General features: G+C 38.5%; 1 protein-coding gene across 7 annotated transcripts; it reads right to left on the minus strand.

Moving 5' to 3' along the window:
- Nucleotides 1-173: 173 nt before the first annotated feature.
- On the minus strand, nucleotides 174-24,280 carry sytl4 (synaptotagmin-like 4). 7 transcript variants are annotated; one of them, XM_016680508.1, is made up of 18 exons: nucleotides 23,932-24,280; nucleotides 23,784-23,833; nucleotides 22,581-22,769; nucleotides 20,957-21,172; nucleotides 19,967-20,076; nucleotides 19,797-19,896; nucleotides 19,524-19,691; nucleotides 7,991-8,093; nucleotides 7,811-7,901; nucleotides 7,647-7,741; nucleotides 6,765-6,857; nucleotides 6,290-6,456; nucleotides 5,845-5,947; nucleotides 4,805-4,966; nucleotides 2,852-2,957; nucleotides 2,669-2,777; nucleotides 1,681-1,889; nucleotides 174-853 (listed from the first exon to the last, which is right to left on the minus strand). In XM_016680508.1, exons 1-18 carry the CDS (start codon nucleotides 24,040-24,042, stop codon nucleotides 705-707), a joined length of 2,331 nt encoding a protein of 776 aa, XP_016535994.1. In that variant the 5' UTR covers nucleotides 24,043-24,280; the 3' UTR covers nucleotides 174-704. The 7 variants fall into 7 exon arrangements, with proteins under 7 accessions (XP_016535994.1, XP_016535995.1, XP_016535997.1 ...); XM_016680509.1 differs by having other exon boundaries at nucleotides 23,784-23,832; nucleotides 23,961-24,279; XM_016680507.1 differs by lacking the exons at nucleotides 174-853; nucleotides 1,681-1,889; nucleotides 2,669-2,777; ... (6 more) ...; nucleotides 7,811-7,901; nucleotides 7,991-8,093 and adding exons at nucleotides 10,796-11,475; nucleotides 12,303-12,511; nucleotides 13,291-13,399; ... (6 more) ...; nucleotides 18,433-18,523; nucleotides 18,612-18,714 and having other exon boundaries at nucleotides 23,784-23,878; nucleotides 23,961-24,280.
- Nucleotide 24,281: the final 1 nt, after the last annotated feature.

Consider the following 24,281-nt stretch of genomic DNA (forward strand, 5'->3'; position numbering starts at 1 on the left):
GCGCCCTCTGCTGGACGGCGGCCAAACCGCAACGCTAGGAGAATGTCTAAAACGGACGTTATTAATCGATTTTAGCTAGAATGAATCTAATAATCAAATCGACAATTAACTGTAAGTCAATTAAATGTTTCCATGCCGAGTTGGATGCAAACAGAAAAAAGTGGAGACAAGAACACGATGGATTTAACTTTTATTGGGTCAACAGATGTGACTGATAACACTCCAAAAAGAAAATCTTAAACTTATAGTTATTTAATTTATTAAAATAAGGCCTTTAATTGAAGTTCTATAAAAACAACAGTAATAAGAATAAAGCACATTGGTGGTTTTCATCCAAACCCAGAAATCCTCCATAATACCGGTTTATAATGGTTTTCCTTCATAGTGTTCTTCTGTAAACGATTATAAAGACAAGCGTGAAAAATTAAGAAACTTCTGTGTCCTACATGATTTTAAATAGTAATACATACAGTCAGAGTTTAAAAAAGTGACTAAGTGTGATGCTTTGGTGCATTTTCAATAGTAACACCAATCAGGAGTGGGTGAAATAAGCTGAGTCCCGTACAGAGAGGGAGGAGTGAGCAGACGGTAAAACTGCAGCACCGAGCTTCTGGTCAGATAAGTTTGGTTTCTCCAATGAATCCAGACTCCCATTTGTCTCTGAGGCCAGAGCTTATCACATCAGATCATTTTCAGCTCTGCCCTCATTTACCCTTCGTCTTTCCCATTGAGGAACGCAGTGGAAGAGTGCCCTCTGCCCACGAGTCTGGGTACTGCATCATCTTCTGCCACAGGCTGATCTCCTCTCCCACAGATTCCAGCTCCACTTCCTCTTTTCCTATTTTTACAGAGCCTGCAGTGTGAAGATTACACGGCATCCATTATGATCCATGATGGAAAATTCCTTTGACTCATATTATGTTCACACAAGAGAGAAAAAAAGAGAAGTAGTGATGATCTTACAGTAAACCAACCTGGAAAATTAAGACCTACATACAAAGTTCTTTCCATTATGTGGAAATAAAGAGTTCATCTTTAAATATTAAAATGACATTTTTATCTGTTTTTATTGCACCATCAAGTAACTACGCTACCTTCAGTTGTAATTTTAAGTCATTTGGAATAAACAGGATTTTCATAAGGTTTACTTTGCAATTTAACACATGTAACAACTGAGCCTCCGTCTCTTCACAACATTGCTCCTCGATTACGTTTTTACCAGTGTTAAACTGAGAAGTAGTTCGTAAAATGAGCTCAGCAGAAGTGCAGCTCCACCAGGTGTTTGCCAAATGCTGCTGGCTAGTCTGAAGGATTTGGGGAAAGATCAGAAGATTGAAAACTGTGGCTCGGAGGTGGAGCTGCGCCTTGAGGGCGGTGCCAAGTCCACCCAGGCATTTTGCACAGCTGAATGGTTGCCATGGAGATTAAAGGATTTCTCAAGCATGAGAGAATCAAGGAAACACTCCAGGTATGTTTTTGATGAGAAAATAACATAATTTAAAGCTAAAATAAAGTAAATTTTACATAATACTGCCCCTTTAAAATGCTGTTCATCTATTAGTATGAATCAGGATTTGTTACCATTCCAGTTTTACACCCTGACAACACTTAATCTGATTAACCTGATGAAGTTGGTATTTTTAGATTTTCGAGCTGAAAACAGAAACATCAGTTTTTTACCTTTTCCTGAGCTGAGGCGGACTCCCCCCAGGAACTCGTTGCTCAGCATGGCCTCTCGGTCCCACACCGTCAGCTCCAGGCACATCTCTCTCAGCTGCTCCAGACTCAGCTCTTTGTACACAAACGTGCTGTTATACTGGGGGTTCAGGTTCTTCTTCACGATGTCGGTCTTTCTCTTTGTGCTCTTCGCCTTAGACGGGAACAAGTACCTGGAGAGCCACAAATACAAACCCAGTAAATTAAGAAATGTTTCAATAAATGTCGTTAAAGCGACTATAAGGATGGGAATCCGTTCACAGTAGTTCAGTTTCTTGGATCCATTAAGCCGCCTGCTTAACGAATCCACTTATTGGTTCCTGTAACGCATTTGCTTGATGACAGTTTGCACATGCTTCGTATTTTAAATTAAAAAATATCCAAGATGGCGTCAAAATATCTTTATATTTCTCAAAAAAAGACAAAACTATGGCTGGTTGGAACATGGTCAGAACTTTAATCGCAATGAAAGGAGTAAATACCTCCATCATCCTCAAACAGTTCACCACACAGATGGAGCTGACTTGTACGAATGGAAAGTGTTTGATACGTTGCTTAGCAACAGCGGCGACTCTCTGACCACAGCGTCTTCTGCTGTAAAAGTCCCAGGTAACGTTAAACTCCTCCACATTATTGTGTTAATGTTAGCGCCACACTGAACGAATAATCTCCAACATTCAGTCACATTCAATAAATTAGAATATATTTTCAGATGAGGCTCGTTCGTTATATTAAAAGCACAAAAACTGTTGATGTGCAGAAAGTTGCATGTTATGTTAAAATGTTTGACAGAGGGATTCTTATTCTTTAAGTAAGTTTTCATTTTGCTTTAATCGAATACATCATGGTGCATATTTTGAATTAAAGAGTTTATTTCCCAGCTCAATGAGAATCGATAAGTGGGATCAATAATGAATCGATGTCAGTTCCCTTCCTGAGGCGTGTGACGCACCCTTTCACAAAGCTGTCAGATGTTCCTCCGGCTTTCATTGCCATCAGGTTCTTCGCTTCTTTAATCAAGACATGCAGCTCTCCACTTTCCACAGGCGGCGCTTTTTTACCTGAAAATAAGAAACAAAAACTGATGGGAAGAGTTTTAAAGTGCATGGCAGAAAGCTGGTGTCTGAGACGTTACCTTTGACCTTCGCTGCGGTCGTCTTTTTGGGCGTGACGTATTTCAGTGAGATCACCAGCTCTCCTTTGTACTGAGCAAACGGTGAAGCTGGCACAGCCGACCCCGTCTGTTAAAGGAAACATTTAGGAACCAAAACATGAATATGACCAAAAAACAAAACAAGGTTCATCAGGACTGGGTGGCTCAGCTGGTACAGTTACTACGTTAAAGCAGAAATATACTCACACTAAAACATATTAATGATTTCATGAACATGGCTTTAGCTGATGTGTTGTAACAGTTAAATATATGAGAAATATTCGTCCGTTTCTCTTGGCAACGTCACAAAGCAGTTTCTCAACTGGACAAATGAAGATCTCAGTAAGAAAAAGAAATGCAGCCATTTAAAACCTATAAAAGATTAGATTTGTTTTTATTATATTACATTATAATTAAAAGATTTATTTCCAAAGCAGACTGTGGTCCAAGGAATAAAAAGGGTTGGATGAGAAGTGAGAAATTATTTGGGATTTTGTTAAAAATAAAAAGTTCAACTTGAGCTTGATTGCAGGTATTGCTGGTCTCTGACTAAAAGTAGGGAGGAAGAGCAACTGGACTGTCTCCTGTTTTAAAAACATCACATTTCTCTGCTGGCTCCATTATTCAGCTGCTGCTGCTGCTGATCAATGTTTCTGCCACATCAGTGACGAACGAGCAGCACAGACACAGACTGAAGGTGCTGCATTTACTGAGAAATTAAGTTTAAACCTCAAACTTTTAGACACTCATAACTATCTGAGGTAAAATTTACCACAAAGAAACCTTCAATGCGCTCCAGTATAAATGTCTTTAAAAGTGGCCTGTAATTTTAAATATTTTCCAAGACAGATTATGGCTGCAGGCAGTTTTGGACTAATGGCAGGAAAATCTTATTTCAGAGACATTTAAGAAAAAACTACTGGTTACTAAATCATCAGTAATATGAAATCTCTTCTGATGATGCCTCTTAATAAAAAAGTTAATGCCTGCATAAATTATAATACTTACAACCTCAGGTAAAAAGGGAAACAACTTAGTGATATTTAACAGATTAATAACTATACCAGGTTTTCACACATTTAAGAATATTCTAGACTTTTCCAAACTCAGATTTCTAGAGTTCCTTCCCATTTCTTCAGTAAAAACCTTGACAAAAAGTTCATGGCAAATATTTCTATACATGTAAACATGTAGAAATGAGCAGATAGGAGGACTAATGGGCCGGTGAATAAACCAAAAAAGGTTGGATGGAAGGATGAACTGACTGAAAGGCTGGTGGAGGGATACAACATTTAGACGAGATACACGGCAAAAACAGAAAATCTAACTAGATAATTTTGCTTAATTCTAGTGCAAATGTCTTAGTACATTTTAAATAAGATAAAACTTACAAACAACTTTTAGCTAAACAGCTTGTTTCAAGTCAATAATTCCTTAAAAAGTACTAGTTATAAGTGAAACAATTTGCCAGTGGAACTAGTACTCTCTCATTTCTCAAAATTAAGAAATTACTAATTAAAAACAAGCTCTGGTATCTTGTTGAAAAGTTACTTGTGTGGAAGGACACTTCAGAAACTAGACCAAAACTACTGGTAAAAATATTTCTACCAAGGAGGAAAAATACAACGCTTTCTCCTGATTGGTGCTCATCTATAAAAGATTTTAGATCAAATTCTGTAACTTTCCAGACTGTGTAGGAAGCCCAAATAAAGGCTCGTGGCCAGCAGGTCAGCTTTAGACCAACCTTAGAAAACAAAGGAAGAATCTGGTTTCCAAACTCCAGGATCTGTGAGATATTAGTACCTACACACATTTTCTGTAAGCTTTGTTTTCCCCTCAGATGTTCTGGTAACAGGTAGGATATAAACTACACAGAAAACACCCATCATCCACCAGAAAACCTCGTTTCAGGACAGAATCGTCTCTTTAGTCTACCTTTGCCATGAGAGCCATTTGTTCCTCGCGTCCTGACTCCAGGTCTCTGCAGTCCAGAGCGGCCTGCACCTCTCCCAGGAAGGCGTTACGGCTGAGGCGACCGTGATGCCACACCGATATCATCAGGCAGCGGTTGACCAGCTGAGAACGGACGATGGAGTACTGGACAGCAAAAATCAGATAATTAAAGGAGGGTTTCTGAAGGTGTCATACATTCAAATTCAAGACATTTAAGTCCATTAACAGTGAAATTTAATATCTGTAGCAAGACAGAAATGTACAAAAAGAAAAATCATATTTTAAATCAACTTTATTTATACCATTAGGTAGATTTGGATACAGTGAGGCTAGTCAGCTTTCTTGCCAAACAGGAAACTTGACAGATGTATAAAAATAAGCAGATTAAAGTGGAACGGTGCCCTGCTTCTTCAAGCAGCAATGTACCAGTTAGCAAGAGCTAATGGCAAAGATGAACATCGTCCAGCCAACAGGCAATACAAACTTTTGAAATGGGGATCACAACAGTTTAGTTAAAAACAGTGGAACACAAAAAATGTATAAAAAAAAGTCTGAGAGAAAATAATAATATACATACAAGACTGATGAATCTAAGGCCAACTTACATTTATAAAATTAATCTAAGACATTTTAAGGCCTTAACATTTTATACACAAATTTAAGACTTTTTAAGGAAGAGTGGACACCCTGTAAAGGCTCGACTGGTGGAGACGTAATGATAAAGATCATGAACAAAAAACAAAACAAATTTAAATTTTCTCAACTTGTACCTAAAATTCAAAATGACTGCATATTAAACAACTATTCCTATCAAATATTTCAACTAATTTCCATGTAAGCTGCTCTGTTTGTGTTTCAGCTGCCTCCACTGAAAGCAGGACCAAAAATCAATATTTGACAATAGCTGTACTTGTCTGCAAAGTAAACACAGATCCCAGGGTCAGAGTGGGTGCGGTCAATACTTGGAGCAGTGCAAGAAAACCAACTCTGAAGTTTTCTTTAAGCCAAAATGCAAAGTTCACCTTTATAGTTTCATTGTAGACGGGGTTGATGGTGTTTTTCTTGATGCTGGTTTTTCTCTTGCTTTGATGTGATTTGTCTGGCAGCAGGTAACATTTCACATAACTGAAACACAAAACAAAGAAGGAAAAAAAACAAAAAAGGATGAAAGTTTAGGTTTTTCCAAGGAACAACTGCTGGTTTTCTGCAGCATTTCCTGACTAAATGCTGAGGTGAATGTTAACATACAATTTCCTGTGAAGCTCAGCTAATCACCAGAGGGATGCAAGAATCGAGCCTGTGTAAACAGAACAGCCCCTTATCTAAACTGATCAAAGCTGTGGAAACGTCGCTGAGGCGTGTTTGCACATCAAAAACGCACAGAGACCATCAGTCCAGCTGCTCAACAAGTCCAGGATTTTATTCGTCACAGTTTTTGTGTCGTACAGCTGGAAGTTTAACACTCACGGGTTGGAAACCAGGCGCGATGCGTCGGCGTAGGCCAGACCGTTGCACTGCTTGATGAACACATGGAGGCTCTGTGTGTGTTCATCGTACTTCAGAGAGAAGACGACGTCGCCGCTCACCTCCACGCTGTCAAAGTCTCCGGATTCACTGTAAATACTCGTCATGCTCTGCACAAACAGACGTTAAGAGTCGGTAATAATGTCTGCATTTTAAAGCAAACATTGATTTTTGGATAACCGCTGCTCAGACATTTCCTAAAGGACTAATAGTGTTTTCTTATTATCCAAATTCTGTTTAAACATGCAAAAATTTGGCATTTTCTTTAAGATAATTCGTATCAAAACTGAGTAAGCTGGCGTCCTAGATGAGCTCAGGATTTCCGAACTGGAGGCAGGAAATCCTGAGGTTAAAGATGCTCATGTAGATTAGCTGACATCAGCTGCGCCTGCTGTAAGAAATGTCAGAGCATTGATACCTTTGAACTCTGCAGACTGGAGGTACTTCTGGCCATCGACATTTTATGAAAGCTGACCAAACGGTCAATATCTTCCTCCTCCTCCTCATCCTCCTGTGTGGTCATAAAAACATTTAAATAAACACAACAGTCACACTATAAAGCCGAGTTCATCATAATGTCAACAGCAGCTGCAGTGATCCAGGTTCAATCGGGTAAAGTTTGAATTTTTCTGGTCACGTATGTTTCACCGTTATGGAAAATCCATCATAGATAAGATTACATTTTCAGTACTGAGCCTGTCACAATAAATCAATTGTGATAAATTAAAACAAACTCAATTTCCATTTGCATGATTTGTTGTTTTTCTTTTTACTCCATTTCTACCAAAAATTGGATGATAAAACTCTTCAGTTTTGGTCTCAGCTAGCTTTTTGTTTTTTAAAGGATAATTTTTGCTTACAGAGACTTCATAATTAATTTTATTCGTTTCTGTTGTTTTGTTTATTTATTTTGGATATTTAAAATGTCTTCCAGTTCCAGTTTTAAATGTTCATCAGACTTTAAGTTTATTGATCTTTGAGAAAATTTGTTTTTCCATTATTATGCCATTACCCTTACATTACTTGCAAATGGTCTCAAAATAACAATATTATCATTTATCACCATAACTTCTGGGACAATTTATCATCCAGTAAAATTTGTTACCATGACAGGCCTGGTCAGTACATGCAATAATGAACCATGAGCAAAAAGTGGAAACATCCAAACCCAGTCAAGTACTCCACTGTCCCAGTAAAGGCATTTTAAAAGATTGGATCACAGACAGAGATTCCTGATCAGAACCAGAAAGAAATGATACAATAATGATTCTATAAATAAACGATAATATTCACCACTTACCTGAATGTCCAAGCCTGGAACGGAGCGGCTCCGCTTGCCCATCGAAGCCTCTGGTTTCTCACCACCATCACGCAAGTCAAGTGTTGATAAACACTCTAACAGAATAAAAACAGAAGTTAGGTAGATATAATAAAATAACAGTTTTTCTAAATGGGATTAACAACCTTTGGGTTTTGGGTCTATTTTGACGCTTTTCTTGAAGAGTCGTTCAACTTCCAGGTCGAAGTTCGCGTTGCGGGATTTCACATCCGGAGCCTTCAGGACAAAAATGGTAAAGCATTATGAAAAAATATACACACATGCATAAAAACACAATCACTTAAGACTGAAGTAAAAGTCCTTACAGAGCTGGTGTTTGAGCTGCCGCTTTCAGTTCTGACAACGTCCGTTCTGCCCGGCGCCATCGGACTGGAGGCTGCTGGGCTGGAGGGGACGGAGCTGCGAGCTCTGCAGGAAAACACATCTACTGAAAGAAACGCTTCGGAAATGTGCAGCTTTATTCTGCTGCTCAAAACACACAAAACAAGAGAAATAAATATCTGACCAACAATCCTGAGATTTGTGAGCTCCGCTTCTAGTTTGAAAAATAATTAACGTCGCTGAACTTAAAACTTACCAAGACATTCCAGAAATTAAACCTTACTTCAGGTGAGAGTTTGGAAATGTTCTGTAGTTCAAACTGGAGTTGTTCTTATAATTCAACTCCCATTCACTCATTTAAAAAAAAGCTGTTTTTAGCACCGGTTGCAGTTTTCTGGCTGATCACCAATTACTGATCTTGAAAAAGACTGACCTGATTTTTTTTTGTCTGAAATTTAATTAAATATAACAATAAAGTTGGTGCCTACAGTGAGGTGACCATGTTAAATGAATGGGCAAACATGATGGGCTGATCTGTCAGTCAAACCTCTCATGGGAGAGCAGAAGAGGATGGTGGTTCATTTTTAAACCTTCGCCGAGGCAGATAAGATCAGCTACACATGTAAATATCGGCCGATCTCTGATCTCCCAAAATTAAGGAGATCGGCTGCCTGATAAACCGGTGCACCTCTAGTTATTCATCTCTATTTCCATACATCACTGGTAAAATGGTCACAGATGCTTGAATTAATTGCTAAATCTTTGAATTTTGTCAAATAAAGAGAATTTCAGGGAAACAGTATGAAGTACATGTAAATAATACGAGTTACGGTTTCAGTTTCCACTTCACTTTTTATTTAAAGGCGAGTCTAAACGGTGTTAAACTGTGAATTTACCTCGGTTGCTCAGGAGTTGCCCGGCCGGATTCAGTCTTGGTTTTAACGCTAAGGATACTGACGTTTTCTGCAGACTCTGTGTCACTGCAGGGAGGCTTTGCAGAAACATTATCCTTTGGTTCAAGAGATTCCCTTGAAGCAATAGATCCTGAATGCTCACTTGACTGACTGTCAATGAAAATGTAACAAATAGTTGTGAAATATTCCTTCCTGTGCGTTGTGAGAAAGCTCACACTAATCCTTCAGAAAACCATAAGAATGAAGAAGACTCACTCTGCGTCAACGGGCGGATTTTTCTGTCTGAGCAGAGGCGCTGGTTTGGGAAGAACTGCAGTTCTCAAGAGTTTTTCTCCTGCTGTTTCACGTTTCCTCGCTATAAGAATAAAACAAACTGTTAGGATCAGAACCACTGAAGCTCATGTCTGGTTCCTGTCTTAACTAACCTGGTGGTCTCTTTTTCAGGGAGACCCTCACGAGGTCATGCCCAGGATTCATAGAGAAACGATTAACTCTTTGGTCGTAGAACCAATCGCCTGTCCTCTTCTTTACGTCCCTGAAATTTATTACAAACACATGCAGAGGAGTGTGGAAACAGGACTTTATACACACTAGGCATGAATATTTATTTGGATATATGGCAGCAGGGGCTGGTGACACAACTTCTGAATAATAATAATAANGGGATTAAAGCAGAGGGCAGCTCCTCATGTTTAAATGGGGTCATTACACAAGACTGAAGTGCTGGCACTGTTTGTTCAATATAAACCAACATCTGGGGCAGGAAAATAGTTTATTTTTACTTTACATCAATAAATTCTGTTCTAATTTATAATAAAATAACATTTTTTATTGCAAGAAATCTAGAATAACCTATTCTGCTTTAATGTCATGTTCAACTATTAAATCCCAGAGTTAAAAATCTAGTTTACCAGTAAATGATATGTTAGAAAAGGGAAAATGACCAGGTGGACATAGGGATGCAAGTTATTAATAAATTTAAAGTTGACTAATCTTATCAATTGACTAATGACTTGACAAGCAGCATCTTTTCTTAATTATCTTATTTTTTTTGTTTAATTCCTTCTCTTTTCGCTGTTATTTTTTTAAAGGAGCGGCCATCTTCTTAGAAATCTGAGTTTTCTGTCAAGATGCCGACTGTCTTCCTGTAACATAAATGGCTACATTTTTTAGAAAATAAAAATATTTTGTGTCAGCTGTATTAAATACTGAGAAAAAAAACCCGTGAAAATTGTGCCTTTCTCACATTATTAAGGTTAGACGTATTTTGTAAAATATAAAACAACCTCTAGGGTTGGTGAAAAATAAAAATATTAAAAATAATTAAATATGTCAAGCAAAAGTTGCTGATGAACAGAGATGAATATGGAAGTCTGGCTGATCTTACAGAAATGTTAAAACGTCGCTACATGAAGTGCTTTAACTCACGACAGCCCTTAACCTTGCTAATCATTTTATTTTATTTTTTTAACCTTTACTCCGTTTTTCTGTCTGCACAGCCTCACCTTCTTGGGAAATTGACGTCGCCCTATCGTATAACGGCTGAATGGGCAATATCCAGGTGTTTATATTTCAAAACAGAATCTTAAAAGGTGCATTTTGCATCCCACATCTGACTCTGTTGGATCGTATTTCCCTTCCCGTTCTGGAATAGCCGCCATATTGTTTCTGTATAAATAGCTCCGGTTCAAAATGATCAGCCGCGCCCTCTGCTGGACGGCGGCCAAACCGCAACGCTAGGAGAATGTCTAAAACGGACGTTATTAATCGATTTTAGCTAGAATGAATCTAATAATCAAATCGACAATTAACTGTAAGTCAATTAAATGTTTCCATGCCGAGTTGGATGCAAACAGAAAAAAGTGGAGACAAGAACACGATGGATTTAACTTTTATTGGGTCAACAGATGTGACTGATAACACTCCAAAAAGAAAATCTTAAACTTATAGTTATTTAATTTATTAAAATAAGGCCTTTAATTGAAGTTCTATAAAAACAACAGTAATAAGAATAAAGCACATTGGTGGTTTTCATCCAAACCCAGAAATCCTCCATAATACCGGTTTATAATGGTTTTCCTTCATAGTGTTCTTCTGTAAACGATTATAAAGACAAGCGTGAAAAATTAAGAAACTTCTGTGTCCTACATGATTTTAAATAGTAATACATACAGTCAGAGTTTAAAAAAGTGACTAAGTGTGATGCTTTGGTGCATTTTCAATAGTAACACCAATCAGGAGTGGGTGAAATAAGCTGAGTCCCGTACAGAGAGGGAGGAGTGAGCAGACGGTAAAACTGTAGCACCGAGCTTCTGGTCAGATAAGTTTGGTTTCTCCAATGAATCCAGACTCCCATTTGTCTCTGAGGCCAGAGCTTATCACATCAGATCATTTTCAGCTCTGCCCTCATTTACCCTTCGTCTTTCCCATTGAGGAACGCAGTGGAAGAGTGCCCTCTGCCCACGAGTCGGGGTACTGCATCATCTTCTGCCACAGGCTGATCTCCTCTCCCACAGATTCCAGCTCCACTTCCTCTTTTCCTATTTTTACAGAGCCTGCAGTGTGAAGATTACACGGCATCCATTATGATCCATGATGGAAAATTCCTTTGACTCATATTATGTTCACACAAGAGAGAAAAAAAGAGAAGTAGTGATGATCTTACAGTAAACCAACCTGGAAAATTAAGACCTACATACAAAGTTCTTTCCATTATGTGGAAATAAAGAGTTCATCTTTAAATATTAAAATGACATTTTTATCTGTTTTTATTGCACCATCAAGTAACTACGCTACCTTCAGTTGTAATTTTAAGTCATTTGGAATAAACAGGATTTTCATAAGGTTTACTTTGCAATTTAACACATGTAACAACTGAGCCTCCGTCTCTTCACAACATTGCTCCTCGATTACGTTTTTACCAGTGTTAAACTGAGAAGTAGTTCGTAAAATGAGCTCAGCAGAAGTGCAGCTCCACCAGGTGTTTGCCAAATGCTGCTGGCTAGTCTGAAGGATTTGGGGAAAGATCAGAAGATTGAAAACTGTGGCTCGGAGGTGGAGCTGCGCCTTGAGGGCGGTGCCAAGTCCACCCAGGCATTTTGCACAGCTGAATGGTTGCCATGGAGATTAAAGGATTTCTCAAGCATGAGAGAATCAAGGAAACACTCCAGGTATGTTTTTGATGAGAAAATAACATAATTTAAAGCTAAAATAAAGTAAATTTTACATAATACTGCCCCTTTAAAATGCTGTTCATCTATTAGTATGAATCAGGATTTGTTACCATTCCAGTTTTACACCCTGACAACACTTAATCTGATTAACCTGATGAAGTTGGTATTTTTAGATTTTCGAGCTGAAAACAGAAACATCAGTTTTTTACCTTTTCCTGAGCTGAGGCGGACTCCCCCCAGGAACTCGTTGCTCAGCATGGCCTCTCGGTCCCACACCGTCAGCTCCAGGCACATCTCTCTCAGCTGCTCCAGACTCAGCTCTTTGTACACAAACGTGCTGTTATACTGGGGGTTCAGGTTCTTCTTCACGATGTCGGTCTTTCTCTTTGTGCTCTTCGCCTTAGACGGGAACAAGTACCTGGAGAGCCACAAATACAAACCCAGTAAATTAAGAAATGTTTCAATAAATGTCGTTAAAGCGACTATAAGGATGGGAATCCGTTCACAGTAGTTCAGTTTCTTGGATCCATTAAGCCGCCTGCTTAACGAATCCACTTATTGGTTCCTGTAACGCATTTGCTTGATGACAGTTTGCACATGCTTCGTATTTTAAATTAAAAAATATCCAAGATGGCGTCAAAATATCTTTATATTTCTCAAAAAAAGACAAAACTATGGCTGGTTGGAACATGGTCAGAACTTTAATCGCAATGAAAGGAGTAAATACCTCCATCATCCTCAAACAGTTCACCACACAGATGGAGCTGACTTGTACGAATGGAAAGTGTTTGATACGTTGCTTAGCAACAGCGGCGACTCTCTGACCACAGCGTCTTCTGCTGTAAAAGTCCCAGGTAACGTTAAACTCCTCCACATTATTGTGTTAATGTTAGCGCCACACTGAACGAATAATCTCCAACATTCAGTCACATTCAATAAATTAGAATATATTTTCAGATGAGGCTCGTTCGTTATATTAAAAGCACAAAAACTGTTGATGTGCAGAAAGTTGCATGTTATGTTAAAATGTTTGACAGAGGGATTCTTATTCTTTAAGTAAGTTTTCATTTTGCTTTAATCGAATACATCATGGTGCATATTTTGAATTAAAGAGTTTATTTCCCAGCTCAATGAGAATCGATAAGTGGGATCAATAATGAATCGATGTCAGTTCCCTTCCTGAGGCGTGTGACGCACCCTTTCACAAAGCTGTCAGATGTTCCTCCGGCTTTCATTGCCATCAGGTTCTTCGCTTCTTTAATCAAGACATGCAGCTCTCCACTTTCCACAGGCGGCGCTTTTTTACCTGAAAATAAGAAACAAAAACTGATGGGAAGAGTTTTAAAGTGCATGGCAGAAAGCTGGTGTCTGAGACGTTACCTTTGACCTTCGCTGCGGTCGTCTTTTTGGGCGTGACGTATTTCAGTGAGATCACCAGCTCTCCTTTGTACTGAGCAAACGGTGAAGCTGGCACAGCCGACCCCGTCTGTTAAAGGAAACATTTAGGAACCAAAACATGAATATGACCAAAAAACAAAACAAGGTTCATCAGGACTGGGTGGCTCAGCTGGTACAGTTACTACGTTAAAGCAGAAATATACTCACACTAAAACATATTAATGATTTCATGAACATGGCTTTAGCTGATGTGTTGTAACAGTTAAATATATGAGAAATATTCGTCCGTTTCTCTTGGCAACGTCACAAAGCAGTTTCTCAACTGGACAAATGAAGATCTCAGTAAGAAAAAGAAATGCAGCCATTTAAAACCTATAAAAGATTAGATTTGTTTTTATTATATTACATTATAATTAAAAGATTTATTTCCAAAGCAGACTGTGGTCCAAGGAATAAAAAGGGTTGGATGAGAAGTGAGAAATTATTTGGGATTTTGTTAAAAATAAAAAGTTCAACTTGAGCTTGATTGCAGGTATTGCTGGTCTCTGACTAAAAGTAGGGAGGAAGAGCAACTGGACTGTCTCCTGTTTTAAAAACATCACATTTCTCTGCTGGCTCCATTATTCAGCTGCTGCTGCTGCTGATCAATGTTTCTGCCACATCAGTGACGAACGAGCAGCACAGACACAGACTGAAGGTGCTGCATTTACTGAGAAATTAAGTTTAAACCTCAAACTTTTAGACACTCATAACTATCTGAGGTAAAATTTACCACAAAGAAACCTTCAATGCGCTCCAGTATAAATGTCTTTAAAAGTGGCCTGTAATTTTAAATATTTTCCAAGACAGATTATGGCTGCAGGCAGTTTTGGACTAATGGCAGGAAAATCTTATTTCAGAGACATTTAAGAAAAAACTACTGGTTACTAAATCATCAGTAATATGAAATCTCTTCTGATGATGCCTCTTAATAAAAAAGTTAATGCCTGCATAAATTATAATACTTACAACCTCAGGTAAAAAGGGAAACAACTTAGTGATATTTAACAGATTAATAACTATACCAGGTTTTCACACATTTAAGAATATTCTAGACTTTTCCAAACTCAGATTTCTAGAGTTCCTTCCCATTTCTTCAGTAAAAACCTTGACAAAAAGTTCATGGCAAATATTTCTATACATGTAAACATGTAGAAATGAGCAGATAGGAGGACTAATGGGCCGGTGAATAAACCAAAAAAGGTTGGATGGAAGGATGAACTGACTGAAAGGCTGGTGGAGGGATACAACATTTAGACGAGATACACGGCAAAAACAGAAAATCTAACTAGATAATTTTGCTTAATTCTAGTGCAAATGTCTTAGTACATTTTAAATAAGATAAAACTTACAAACAACTTTTAGCTAAACAGCTTGTTTCAAGTCAATAATTCCTTAAAAAGTACTAGTTATAAGTGAAACAATTTGCCAGTGGAACTAGTACTCTCTCATTTCTCAAAATTAAGAAATTACTAATTAAAAACAAGCTCTGGTATCTTGTTGAAAAGTTACTTGTGTGGAAGGACACTTCAGAAACTAGACCAAAACTACTGGTAAAAATATTTCTACCAAGGAGGAAAAATACAACGCTTTCTCCTGATTGGTGCTCATCTATAAAAGATTTTAGATCAAATTCTGTAACTTTCCAGACTGTGTAGGAAGCCCAAATAAAGGCTCGTGGCCAGCAGGTCAGCTTTAGACCAACCTTAGAAAACAAAGGAAGAATCTGGTTTCCAAACTCCAGGATCTGTGAGATATTAGTACCTACACACATTTTCTGTAAGCTTTGTTTTCCCCTCAGATGTTCTGGTAACAGGTAGGATATAAACTACACAGAAAACACCCATCATCCACCAGAAAACCTCGTTTCAGGACAGAATCGTCTCTTTAGTCTACCTTTGCCATGAGAGCCATTTGTTCCTCGCGTCCTGACTCCAGGTCTCTGCAGTCCAGAGCGGCCTGCACCTCTCCCAGGAAGGCGTTACGGCTGAGGCGACCGTGATGCCACACCGATATCATCAGGCAGCGGTTGACCAGCTGAGAACGGACGATGGAGTACTGGACAGCAAAAATCAGATAATTAAAGGAGGGTTTCTGAAGGTGTCATACATTCAAATTCAAGACATTTAAGTCCATTAACAGTGAAATTTAATATCTGTAGCAAGACAGAAATGTACAAAAAGAAAAATCATATTTTAAATCAACTTTATTTATACCATTAGGTAGATTTGGATACAGTGAGGCTAGTCAGCTTTCTTGCCAAACAGGAAACTTGACAGATGTATAAAAATAAGCAGATTAAAGTGGAACGGTGCCCTGCTTCTTCAAGCAGCAATGTACCAGTTAGCAAGAGCTAATGGCAAAGATGAACATCGTCCAGCCAACAGGCAATACAAACTTTTGAAATGGGGATCACAACAGTTTAGTTAAAAACAGTGGAACACAAAAAATGTATAAAAAAAAGTCTGAGAGAAAATAATAATATACATACAAGACTGATGAATCTAAGGCCAACTTACATTTATAAAATTAATCTAAGACATTTTAAGGCCTTAACATTTTATACACAAATTTAAGACTTTTTAAGGAAGAGTGGACACCCTGTAAAGGCTCGACTGGTGGAGACGTAATGATAAAGATCATGAACAAAAAACAAAACAAATTTAAATTTTCTCAACTTGTACCTAAAATTCAAAATGACTGCATATTAAACAACTATTCCTATCAAATATTTCAACTAATTTCCATGTAAGCTGCTCTGTTTGTGTTTCAGCTGCCTCCACTGAAAGCAGGACCAAAAATCAATATTTGACAATAGCTGTACTTGTCTGCAAAGTAAACACAGATCCCAGGGTCAGAGTGGGTGCGGTCAATACTTGGAGCAGTGCAAGAAAACCAACTCTGAAGTTTTCTTTAAGCCAAAATGCAAAGTTCACCTTTATAGTTTCATTGTAGACGGGGTTGATGGTGTTTTTCTTGATGCTGGTTTTTCTCTTGCTTTGATGTGATTTGTCTGGCAGCAGGTAACATTTCACATAACTGAAACACAAAACAAAGAAGGAAAAAAAACAAAAAAGGATGAAAGTTTAGGTTTTTCCAAGGAACAACTGCTGGTTTTCTGCAGCATTTCCTGACTAAATGCTGAGGTGAATGTTAACATACAATTTCCTGTGAAGCTCAGCTAATCACCAGAGGGATGCAAGAATCGAGCCTGTGTAAACAGAACAGCCCCTTATCTAAACTGATCAAAGCTGTGGAAACGTCGCTGAGGCGTGTTTGCACATCAAAAACGCACAGAGACCATCAGTCCAGCTGCTCAACAAGTCCAGGATTTTATTCGTCACAGTTTTTGTGTCGTACAGCTGGAAGTTTAACACTCACGGGTTGGAAACCAGGCGCGATGCGTCGGCGTAGGCCAGACCGTTGCACTGCTTGATGAACACATGGAGGCTCTGTGTGTGTTCATCGTACTTCAGAGAGAAGACGACGTCGCCGCTCACCTCCACGCTGTCAAAGTCTCCGGATTCACTGTAAATACTCGTCATGCTCTGCACAAACAGACGTTAAGAGTCGGTAATAATGTCTGCATTTTAAAGCAAACATTGATTTTTGGATAACCGCTGCTCAGACATTTCCTAAAGGACTAATAGTGTTTTCTTATTATCCAAATTCTGTTTAAACATGCAAAAATTTGGCATTTTCTTTAAGATAATTCGTATCAAAACTGAGTAAGCTGGCGTCCTAGATGAGCTCAGGATTTCCGAACTGGAGGCAGGAAATCCTGAGGTTAAAGATGCTCATGTAGATTAGCTGACATCAGCTGCGCCTGCTGTAAGAAATGTCAGAGCATTGATACCTTTGAACTCTGCAGACTGGAGGTACTTCTGGCCATCGACATTTTATGAAAGCTGACCAAACGGTCAATATCTTCCTCCTCCTCCTCATCCTCCTGTGTGGTCATAAAAACATTTAAATAAACACAACAGTCACACTATAAAGCCGAGTTCATCATAATGTCAACAGCAGCTGCAGTGATCCAGGTTCAATCGGGTAAAGTTTGAATTTTTCTGGTCACGTATGTTTCACCGTTATGGAAAATCCATCATAGATAAGATTACATTTTCAGTACTGAGCCTGTCACAATAAATCAATTGTGATAAATTAAAACAAACTCAATTTCCATTTGCATGATTTGTTGTTTTTCTTTTTACTCCATTTCTACCAAAAATTGGATGATAAAACTCTTCAGTTTTGGTCTCAGCTAGCTTTTTGTTTTTTAAAGGATAATTTTTGCTTACAGAGACTTCATAATTAATTTTATTCGTTTCTGTTGTTTTGTTTATTTATTTTGGATATTTAAAATGTCTTCCAGTTCCAGTTTTAAATGTTCATCAGACTTTAAGTTTATTGATCTTTGAGAAAATTTGTTTTTCCATTATTATGCCATTACCCTTACATTACTTGCAAATGGTCTCAAAATAACAATATTATCATTTATCACCATAACTTCTGGGACAATTTATCATCCAGTAAAATTTGTTACCATGACAGGCCTGGTCAGTACATGCAATAATGAACCATGAGCAAAAAGTGGAAACATCCAAACCCAGTCAAGTACTCCACTGTCCCAGTAAAGGCATTTTAAAAGATTGGATCACAGACAGAGATTCCTGATCAGAACCAGAAAGAAATGATACAATAATGATTCTATAAATAAACGATAATATTCACCACTTACCTGAATGTCCAAGCCTGGAACGGAGCGGCTCCGCTTGCCCATCGAAGCCTCTGGTTTCTCACCACCATCACGCAAGTCAAGTGTTGATAAACACTCTAACAGAATAAAAACAGAAGTTAGGTAGATATAATAAAATAACAGTTTTTCTAAATGGGATTAACAACCTTTGGGTTTTGGGTCTATTTTGACGCTTTTCTTGAAGAGTCGTTCAACTTCCAGGTCGAAGTTCGCGTTGCGGGATTTCACATCCGGAGCTTTCAGGACAAAAATGTAAAGCATTATGAAAAAATATACACACATGCATAAAAACACAATCACTTAAGACTGAAGTAAAAGTCCTTACAGAGCTGGTGTTTGAGCTGCCGCTTTCAGTTCTGACAACGTCCGTTCTGCCCGGCGCCATCGGACTGGAGCCTGCTGGGCTGGAGGGGACGGAGCTGCGAGCTCTGCAGGAAAACACATCTACTGAAAGAAACGCTTCGGAAATGTGCAGCTTTATTCTGCTGCTCAAAACACACAAAACAAGAGAAATAAATATCTGACCAACAATCCTGAGATTTGTGAGCTCCGCTTCTAGTTTGAAAAATAATTAACATCGCTGAACTTAAAACTTAACAAGACATTCCAGAAATTAAACCTTACTTCAGGTGAGAGTTTGGAAATGTTCTGTAGTTCAAATTGGAGTTGTTCTTATAATTCAACTCCCATTCACTCATTTAAAAAAAAGCTGTTTTTAGCACCGGTTGCAGTTTTCTGGCTGATCACCAATTACTGATCTTGAAAAAGACTGACCTGATTTTTTTTTGTCTGAAATTTAATTAAATATAACAATAAAGTTGGTGCCTACAGTGAGGTGACCATGTTAAATGAATGGGCAAACATGATGGGCTGATCTGTCAGTCAAACCTCTCATGGGAGAGCAGAAGAGGATGGTGGTTCATTTTTAAACCTTCGCCGAGGCAGATAAGATCAGCTACACATGTAAATATCGGCCGATCTCTGATCTCCCAAAATTAAGGAGATCGGCTGCCTGATAAACCGGTGCACCTCTAGTTATTCATCTCTATTTCCATACATCACTGGTAAAATGGTCACAGATGCTTGAATTAATTGCTAAATCTTTGAATTTTGTCAAATAAAGAGAATTTCAGGGAAACAGTATGAAGTACATGTAAATAATACGAGTTACGGTTTCAGTTTCCACTTCACTTTTTATTTAAAGGCGAGTCTAAACAGTGTTAAACTGTGAATTTACCTCGGTTGCTCAGGAGTTGCCCGGCCGGATTCAGTCTTGGTTTTAGCGCTAAGGATACTGACGTTTTCTGCAGACTCTGTGTCACTGCAGGGAGGCTTTGCAGAAACATTATCCTTTGGTTCAAGAGATTCCCTTGAAGCAATAGATCCTGAATGCTCACTTGACTGACTGTCAATGAAAATGTAACAAATAGTTGTGAAATATTCCTTCCTGTGCGTTGTGAGAAAGCTCACACTAATCCTTCAGAAAACCATAAGAATGAAGAAGACTCACTCTGTGTCAACGGGCGGATTTTTCTGTCTGAGCAGAGGCGCTGGTTTGGGAAGAACTGCAGTTCTCAAGAGTTTTTCTCCTGCTGTTTCACGTTTCCTCGCTATAAGAATAAAACAAACTGTTAGGATCAGAACCACTGAAGCTCATGTCTGGTTCCTGTCTTAACTAACCTGGTGGTCTCTTTTTCAGGGAGACCCTCACGAGGTCATGCCCAGGATTCATAGAGAAACGATTAACTCTTTGGTCGTAGAACCAATCGCCTGTCCTCTTCTTTACGTCCCTGAAATTTATTACAAACACATGCAGAGGAGTGTGGAAACAGGACTTTATACACACTAGGCATGAATATTTATTTGGATATATGGCAGCAGGGGCTGGTGACACAACTTCTGAATAATAATAATAATAAAAAAGATCAGTGGCACTGATGCCTGATTTCTTCTACCAGCAGTGCTACAGTAATAGAAACTCAGCCCCTCTCCAATGAGCTGCTGCTCAGTCCGTTTGTGGCCCTGTTGGATTAATATTATATGGCCCCCGACTGCAACACTGTCATTTTTTCCATGGCAAGTTTATATCATCTTAAACAGAAAATGTTAATTATAACGCAAAGAATTTTCCTTGAGTTAGCTTTTATTATTTATTATTATGCGATTAATCAAGCCACAAACATTGAGGATGTTTTTACTCAAAAACAGACTTTGGCACGTCTTTACATTTAGCCAAATACAGTAAAGACTGTAAAATAAAAATCTTACTTTCATTGCTGGCAGTAAACTAAAAACATTTTAAAATGGAAAATAAGTCCAAAAAATAAAATAACTGCAAACTTAATATTTTACGTTTGCCTTAATATTGTGCAGGTAAAACAGAAAAATGGCAATAATATTTTGGCATTTGTAATCTAGGAAAAAAAAGAGAAAAGATTTTGGACCCTGAATATTTTCAGATTGGGGATTTTGGTTGGACACCACGGATTTAAATCAATGGCAGAAAGGATGGAGGCATTTTCATTCAAAACGCAACAAATAATAATAATAATAAAAAAAAAACAACTTACAAAGTCACTCAAGTCTTTAAAATTTTAAGTCGTTTTGAACAAATGCAGCAATATCAACGACGGCAGATATGCAAGGATGAGGGAACCAAACCGGTCTTACGTTTCTTTGATACACACGCTGCACAGCCAGGATCCATTGGGCAGGACTGCTTGGCAGTTTCGGCACACGTAGTGATTGCATATTTTACACTGGTTGGAGAAAACCGACAGACGACTCAGAGGCTCCTGGCAACGGCCACAGCTCCGCTCGCCGTAACTTTCACCGCCGCGCTTGGCCCCTTTCCGTTTGACCTCCAGCAACTCCGACTTCAGCTTCCTGAGATAAATAACCAACAACCACCACTTCAACTGAGCATTAATGCAGGCAGGGAGCTCAGGAATACTGTACATGTGCTTTCAATAAAGAAAATGCAACTGGAAAAGTTAAGAATAAAAAACAAAACAATACAAAGAATACAAGTGCATCTGAAAAAATGTGAATGTTGTGCATGAAAAAGTTTAATATTTCTGGTCAGCATCAGAAAGCAAAACTCATTATATACCAAAATATTCCAAGCCTTTTAATGTGATCATTGTGGTTTACACATAATAAAAATCCAAAATTCTGTGTCTAAATTTAAAGTTAAATAGAGAAAACTCAGTTTCACACCAATAATTTCCATATTTTCCAGAATATAAATAGCACTTTTTTTCATAGTTTGGCTGGTTCTGGTTCTTATGGTCCATGCTTTTTCCTCTTTATGACTCATGTTTTCACTGACGTGTTAAATGTTAATTCATACCAATGAACATGAACCATGAAATACGGTAAATAAAAAGACCTGCAAAGCTTAGACACTGTCTTCACAGGTAAAAACTACTGACCAGACATTGCATCATTAATGCTCCAGAAGACGCAGCAGTAAACAGTCACTGCTAAAGAAGCCTGTTGCTCACAGAGTTATGCATCCAGGAATATTGAAAGAAAGTTGAGTGGAAGGAAAAGGTGCACCAGCAAAAGAGAGCACACAAATTTGATGGATCTTCTTTTGCTACCTAAAAGCTCATGTAGCATTAAGCACCATCCTAAATGCTACCAGTCTGCAATGAAGCCAGCACTCTTCAGTGTGAATGTTATTACTGAATAAAGACAACCAAAATGTAGCCATTAAGTGATTAAAATTGGTGAACTAATAGATAGACGGATGGAAAAATGAATGGAGAAATAAAAAGATGATTGCAAAATGGATGGAAAAATAATGAGAAGAGTGGAAGGGAAGGAATCATTTTCCTTTCACAAAATGTGTCAAATAAGACAATTGCACTTAATTTAGTTTCTTAAAATGTTTCAACTTTCTGGCGTTAAAATCCTGTCAGAATTTAATGTTATCGTTTCCTCCCTAGTGAAAGTATTTATTTTTGTAACCCTACCAATTTGCATACATATTGCAACACAACCTACTTTGCATAGATGGGATGGAAAAAGATAAACATTTCCATCTTTTTTCGGACTTTTAAAAGCTAAAACTACTATTTACGGATTTGAAAACGGTAAGCTAACCCAGCTAAAGACAGAAGTTAATCATAGTGCTTGCAAATACACTGATGTAAAATATTTTCATGGCAATCTTTAAAACATAACTTACTGTGTCATAAGAGGAGCATAAAATTAAGGGAACCCCAACGTTTAAATCTCCTGGCCATTAAAACATAGCATGTTTTGGTACTCTCTGGTCTCTTCTCACCGTACTCGTTTGTCTTCCACCGTCCTCAGCTCCTCATCCCGACGCAGCACTTCCAGGATAAGCTCCTGTTCCGAATCGGACAGGAAGCCCAGGTTGATCAAATCAGGAGCCTCTGGCATCATGTCTTTAAGATCGGTCAGCTCAGAAGAACTGGGTCGACTTAATGGATGGCACATCGACACAAGGAGCCTGCATTCAAGATACCAGTAGAAAGTTTCTGCAGTGCTCGACAGCTCAACTCAGCAGGATGTGGCTCATTTGTAAAACCCAGAAAAACCAAATGGACCGAATGCTTCATGCCATGCCATGAAGATTAAACTGCATTTCAAATAATAAAAAAAGGTATGTGAGTAAATCTTGATGTAGACATATTTTCTCACAGCACTTTAGTCAGAAATTCTGAAAAAGGATCATGACATGCAGTTCCCCACCTAAAAAAAACAAAACAAATGCTTAAAAAGAAGCAGGATTTAAATATCCCACAGACATCCTCTGCTGGGGTTAAATGTTTTGATTAATGAAGGCTGAAACAACATGAACTTGGCCATCATGGAGGGTTCCCACCCTGTAAAAAGATACAGAGAGCAGGGCGGATCATTTGTTCAAACTCAACACCAGTTTTATAGTATGCCACATTCCCATCTCAAATAAGAGCTTCATTTAAATTCTAGGTTACCTTAAAGCAAAATGAAACATTACTGGAATAACCAGGCAACTTTTTCCTCATAGTTTGAATGCCAACAGTTAAACAGCACCTGTAGGGCAACTTCTGTGTGACAAAAACTCTACCAGGAACTGGTGATTGTAACAAAAGACAAGGAGAACTGCTGCTAATAAAGTTTATCAAGGTTCACCACGATGTATATGCAAGTCTAATAAAACTATTGGCAAGTAGATAATGCAAATAAGAACAGATTTAAACTCACAAATGACTACAACGCTCAGACGGTCTTTAAAACTCGCCAGTTTAGGTTAAACATGTATGAAATCTGGCGATTAAAGCCCGTTTAATGAAGCCCACCGTTAGCCGTTAACCGAACCAACGGTCGGACGTTGACGTAAGTTACGTTAAGAGCCTCAAACTGCAGCGCAAGTTACACCAACTACCCACATTAACGACGACTACAGACTGGTCTGAGTCGCATAGAAACACAGTTACATGAAAGTGTCTAAAAGTATCTAGTTAGTGAGAACTACACACACCTGTTGGTAAAAGTCGACACCAGTCCGCTGTCGGCGTTGACTCGGGTTACTGTGAGAGACAACGACAGGAAATAATAGAAAAAAACGATGAAGAGCTGTAAAAACACAGAAACCATGAGACGATCCGGTAGAGGCAACTTCACTCAGCCTGTTTCACCGCCACGGTCCAAACCGCACCTCTAGACTGATTAATATTCCTCCCTGCTCCAATGCCTGGTGTTGTTTTCGTCTTCTTCCTGCCCTGCGGGATCCGAACCATTGCCCGGAAGATAAAGGAAAGTTTGCAGCACTCGGGTCGGGGAGCCTTTCCATGACAGGTGCGTTTCTTTTGCTCCGTTTACCACAGAATGAAACGCTGAATGTGGAAAAATCGGCTCATTAACCGTTTTTTCCTCATATCCCAGCTCTTTTTCTTCCTTTTGGCTAATAAGTTGGAACGGGAAGAGCTCCATGTTCCCTTAGATCCCACAAAACGTTTAAAGCTCCTGAAAGAATGGA

The sequence above is a fragment of the Poecilia formosa genome, unplaced genomic scaffold (genome assembly GCF_000485575.1).
Source record: "Poecilia formosa unplaced genomic scaffold, Poecilia_formosa-5.1.2 Scaffold244, whole genome shotgun sequence".
Lineage (NCBI taxonomy): Eukaryota > Metazoa > Chordata > Actinopteri > Cyprinodontiformes > Poeciliidae > Poecilia > Poecilia formosa.